At 35.5% G+C, this 6143-nt stretch overlaps 1 protein-coding gene across 1 annotated transcript; it reads right to left on the bottom strand.

Moving 5' to 3' along the window:
• LOC111907455 (uncharacterized) lies at positions 1-2561 on the bottom strand. The gene is made up of 3 exons (XM_052768772.1): positions 1230-2561; positions 894-1143; positions 1-788 (listed from the first exon to the last, which is right to left on the bottom strand). Exons 1-3 carry the CDS (start codon positions 2559-2561, stop codon positions 1-3), a joined length of 2370 nt encoding a protein of 789 aa, XP_052624732.1.
• Positions 2562-6143: the final 3582 nt, after the last annotated feature.

The following is a 6143-nucleotide window of genomic DNA, read 5'->3' as shown; positions in this document are numbered from 1 at the left end:
TTACTTCTTGGATTGATTCCCACCTTGCCCTTTACAGGTCCTAGAGTTGTGTCCCTTGTTCTTGCATTTGCTACAAGTAACACTGATATGCTTCCTTGATAGCTTCTGCACTCCATCATTTGTTGGTTTTTGGGAACCTCCTTCTTGTGCAGCATTCACTCCATCACCTTGACTTGCCTTCTGCTTTTTGCTTAACCTTTCACCCTCACTTTGTCTTCTCTTTTTCTTAGGCCTTCCCACCTGAGTGCGATGTGGAGGAGGGATTAGCTTTGTGGGACATTCACTTTTGGGCCACATGGATCTACCCTTAATTGGCTCCACCTTAAAAGAATAAGCCTTTTTCCATGTCTCTAGAAAATACACCTTGTGAACCCATTTGTAAATGTCAAGGTCAGCCTCTGGGTCTTTACTCATCTCATTCAGAGTTGCAATTGCATGTCTGCATGGAATTCCAATTAATTCCCATTTTCTGCAAGTGCATGTTTTGTTCCTAACATCAACCACATGTTGATCCTGCAAAGCTCCTGTGACTTGATACTTGTCTCCCCCATTCCACGTAGCAATGTATTGTGAAGCAACTGTTTTTCTTGCAGTTAGGATGTCTGTTGCTGTGGGTGTTAGTGGACCTTTAGCCTTTTTCATTTCCTTCATGACATTGCATATCCTCTTCATTAGATACTCCCTTATGAATTCTAAACATCCAATGACAGGTTTATCCCTTCCTTTCTCTATCTTCCCATTAAACACTTCACACATGTTTGATATCAACACATCAGAAACTGCTCTTCCTGTGTGTAAATTACCATTAAAAAACATTTAATACAATTCACATAAAAGTAAAACAGTTCACTAAGTGAAAGACAAAAGGATCAAATTGGAATATATAGATTTACCTGAAAAATGACTCCTTGCCCAATGTTTAGGAGGAATTTGCTTCAACCATTCACATGCCTCCTTATCATACTGACTAAACTCCTTCATCAAATGTTCAAACTCAGGAATGGTGGTAGCTGATGCACACCTCCATAAGTGGTCCCTGTACTCTGTTTGCCTCCATCTTTTCCTCATATTGTCATGAATATGTCTGATACAATATCTATGCTCAGCATTAGGAAAAATTTGCTCAACTGCAGTATGTAAACCCTGCAAAAATTAATTGTCAATCATTAGAATTAACTTACAACCACACTTTAAATGACCAAATGTATAAAAACTACTTCCAACTTTACCTTTTGCCTGTCACTTATGAAAGTAAAATTTGAGTTTCTTCCAAGGTCCAAGTCATCCCCAAGGTTATCTAAAAACCATTTCCAGCTTTCTGTGTTTTCAGACTCAACAATCCCATATGCTAATGGGTAAATTCCATTATTGGGATCAAGACCAACTGCTGAAAGGACTTGCCCAGGGAATGGTCCTTTCATGAAGGCACCATCAAAACCTAATAAGTCCCTAAGGCATGCCTTGAACCCTTTTTTCAGTGGACCCAAGCACACATAAATTCTTCTAAACTGCCTAGTTGGGGAATCAGGGTTAGGCTCAGAACATACATCTATTTTCACTGTGGTGTCTGGGTTGGTGGCTTGAAGTTCGAGAACATAGTCCCTCAACAGTTCATACTGCTTTGTGTAGTCACCAGTTATATGCTTTCTTGCCTTATCCTTTGCCCTGAACACCTTGTCCATACTAACACCCACTTGGTAGGTCTTTTGAAAGTGATCTTGTATGGCTCTCAAAGGTATATCTGGATTCGCCTCAACTTGATCAAAGATTTTCTTGCTGATTAAAGAAGCAGTACAAGCCCTGAGTTTCCTTGTTTGCAAACATGTGTGAGTTTGGTTTAAGGTCCTTATAAACCAGTCGGATTCAGGATTTGACCTAGATGCATGAATGTACCAACCACATGTTACTTTTTGTGTCTTTAATTCTTTACCCTTTCTTTTTGAAGTGGTAGCTTGACTACCCACTTGGCCTTTATTGGTGACAGGTACAACACCTCTACACTGTGCCCTAAGCCTTACATTGTCATTTTTTTTAAAGAAAAGATTCCTTCTTGATTCTAGTGCATGCAGATCAATTGCCTCCTTTAATTCTTTTTTACTATTAAATTTATCTCCAACTGAAAAAGATTGTTTATGTACTACCCCAAGACTGCACCTTTTTTCTTTTCTCAAATTCTTGATAAGAGCTCTTCTCTCTCTGTCTTGGTCGGATCCTTCATCCAAAGATTCAAATTCCTCATTGTTAATCACTTCCATATCTTCAGGTTCATGCCCACCTTCCACATCACTTTCAACATTGAGAGTGAAATCTCCCATGTCCACATCCACATCCTGTATATTGTTGTCAACATCCATTATGTCATCCATATGATCTTCATCTTCTATTTGTCTCTCATCTTCTTCATACTCTGGATCACTATTTTCAGATTCATCATACTCTTCAAAATTTGGATCACTTTCTTGAGATTCATCATCCTCTTCATACTCTTGATTACCCTCTTCAGATTCTCCATCCCCTTCATACTCTGCATTATCATCATCACTCCCAATCAAATTTTCCATAAGGTTATCAAATAACTCATTCAATTGTTCATCAGCATTATTAACAGGGGGGTGTTGTAGCCTTCTTCATCAAAAGTTGATGCCTCTTGAACAACATTTGCAGCCTCCCTAACACCATCCATCTCATCAATATGAACACAAGTTGCTGCCTCCTGAACATTAGTTGAACCATCCAGATCATCATTCTTTTCCTTTGAAATGTGAACAACCTCATCAATATAATCTAAATTAAGCCTGTTGCTACAAGAACTTTCACCTATTTTGGAATTCCCAACCCTACCCCTTCTATACTCTGGTGAGAAACTATCATTCTTACTCCCAAAAAGAATCAGAGACATGAACTCACCAATAGGCTCGCCATTACCATGGTTCACATTTTTCATTGGAGAATCTGCATGAACTTGACCCTCAACTTCAGCCCCTTGATCATCATTTTCTGGTAATTCCTCAATGACAACTTTACCCTTTGCATTTGGTGACATGAAGTAAGTCAATAAATTTGTCTTTCCATGCTCTGTGTACACCTCAATCAGCTTGTTATGTGCAATATATTTAGAAAGGTTGATCACATCCTGATCATTCCCTAAAGCTCTAAGACCAAATTGAAAGTCACCATTGGGTATCCTAAAATGGTAGTATATAACTGGGGATTCATCAGCGAATTCAGAATTCCGTGGGTCTGGGTAACCTAGGTCAAGCATTATGGCATCAAGTTCATGCACAGAAAACTCATCAATGTCCACATAATCAACATAACGCACTTCACCTCCAATGTACTTTATATCAGGTAATTTAGTAAATTTCCCGCCGTGATGAAGCTTAATACTAAACCATGTGGGTGCACCAGCTAAAAATCAAAATTATACATATTAACAAAGTTAAAATTTTGCATTTTTTAGTTCTAACTCAATAAGAAAATGCAAAGTATAAAAGTTAAAGAAAACAGAGCAGCTTACCATATACAGTTGATACATCAACAACTTCGTGTTTTGGTCTGATATGCCACATTACGAACACCATTTCCTATTAAACGTATGCCCTTATATGTGTAGTGTCGATTATCTTGTTTAGATAAGCAACGAGGGTTTTTTGCAGGTTCAATGGAGCAGAAGCAAGAAGGAGGGAGTTGGGGAGTTGACGAGTGTTGGGGAAAGTAAATGAGGGGTAAATGTCAATTAATCCAAAAAACCGTTTATGCAAAAATGGTCCCTGACATGAAATGACGAAATTACCCTCACGTGTGAGGCACGTGAGGGGGCTTAACATTTCCAACTTAACGGGAGTTAAGTCCAGGGACCAAAACCACATAGAAACCACTCCAAAAGGACTATGGTTCCAAAAAACTCGTGGTTTGGACTAAAACCCCAAAATTTTGCATACCACAGGGACCATTTTTGCAATTTACTCTATAAAATATTTCATTTTTTTGTTGTTGTCAAATATGCAACATATTCAAACACAAACCTAACACATATGCAACATATTTAAACACAAACCTAACAACATTACAATTAAATTTTAAAATACACAAAACATGCTCGAAATACCAAATTTGACACATTCCATTGTTTCATTGTCACAACATTCATATCAACTATAAATTAACAAACAATACCATTTGGTCTATAATACTTATACATCATCATCAGGTGGACTACGAGCGGGGTTCACGTCCTTGATTTGGCGTCACATTCATCATCCTCACCATCAGTTCCATTTATTCTACCACTTATTCTTGCATTTGTCGCATGGTAGAAACTTCTACATGCAACCTAGTAACCAAAAAAATGGTGACACAAGTCAATACTTAAACCATAATAGCAATGTACTTGAGTTTATTATAACAATGTATTATTATAGTTTATAATGATAGCAATATACTTAACTTTTAAACTATAATAGCATTGTATTTTTGTTAATTGTCAATTTAATCTATAATAACAACATACTACTTAACTTTTAAACCATAATAGTAATGTACTTTTGTTTATTATCAATTTAATCCATAATCATAACAAACTACCTAGCTTTTAAACAATAATAGCAACGTACTTTTGTTTCTAATCAATTTTATTAATAATAACAACATACTAAACTTTTACACAATAATAGCAATGCACTTTTGTTTTAATTAGTTTTATCCATAAATACTACTTAACTTCTACACCATAATAGAAATGTATTTTAGTCTATTATGAATTTAATCCATAATCGCAACAAACTTTTCTCATTTGATCTTTATATGTGATATGTATGTATTACTCAATCTTGAATGTGACTCTTCAAACATCAATGTTTTGCTTGGAATATCTTTCTCATTCTTCCTTTTCAAGAAAAACATTTTGATTGCAGGTTAGTGAAGAATTGTCATCAAGTTTCTATGGTTGAATAGTGTTCAATAAAGAAATAAGATTCCGAAAATAGATATAGGTTTTTTTTTTTGAGCAAAGTAGACGAATGTTAGTTTTTTTCTTTGATTTAAACGTATATTTATGTAACATTTTTATTTATATATTCAACCACCCAATGTTCTTATTTATTTTATTGTAGTTTTTCTATTTTGATTATGCTTATTTTCTATTATTTTTTTGTTAGGTAATCCTACACAACATATTTACAATATAATATTTAAAAGACAACATAATTTAACATTTGATATGTAATTATGATGACTTATCATGATATGTTATTCATATGAAAGTAATTTATCCATATTACTATGACAAGAATTGCATATGACATTTACGAAAATATATATGTGATTTGTTTAATATATATATATGCACCTATGTATGTTATAAAATTTTAATTAAATATATTTATATTTAATAATTGAAGGGATTAAAATGATGCATCAAAACCAATTATTTACACAAATATAATAATAATAATAATAATAATAATAATAATAATAATAATAATAATAATAATAATAACGTGGGCCTACAGTCTCCCCGGCCCACTCATATGGTATTTTGGCCTTCAGCACAAAGCATGATCGCCTCAACCCAACCAACAAACAAATAAACATGTGCACATAACTAACATATATTGTCATGTACAGACATCAAACATATTCACCTTACGGATCATCAATTATAGCGATCTCTCATAACTAGAGCACAGGCCCAGCAGGCCACTAACATACCAATCCCTAAGGATCATAAAACATAACATACTGTCTATGTTGATTTCAATCTATCAGATCATAATCGTATACGTAATATCATAACCATAACAACTAAAGGGTCGGCGTTGGTGCCTTAGACTGTTTTGATACAGTGACGTTAACTCACCTCGCAGATGTCGACTCGAAAGGTAAACTCCAACTCTCGGATTACTTAACATAGGCTCCACCACCTATTATCATAGTACAATATACTCATAAGTCCTTAACCTTATAAGGTACTCCATAACCCACCATTCAACCTATGGTCAAGTCAAAGTCCTTAGTCAAGGTCAACAGTCCATGTTGACCTCAACTCGCCGAGTACCCTCGGCTACTCGCCGAGTTCCTAGAAGCACATTCCAACTTGTCGAGTCATCAGGGAGACTCGTCGAGTTCCTTCGATTCCCGATCAA

The sequence above is a fragment of the Lactuca sativa genome, chromosome 2 (genome assembly GCF_002870075.4).
Source record: "Lactuca sativa cultivar Salinas chromosome 2, Lsat_Salinas_v11, whole genome shotgun sequence".
NCBI classification, from domain to species: domain Eukaryota; kingdom Viridiplantae; phylum Streptophyta; class Magnoliopsida; order Asterales; family Asteraceae; genus Lactuca; species Lactuca sativa.
The sequence above is the reverse complement of the archived record's forward strand: the minus strand, read 5'-3'. Positions and strand labels throughout refer to the sequence as shown.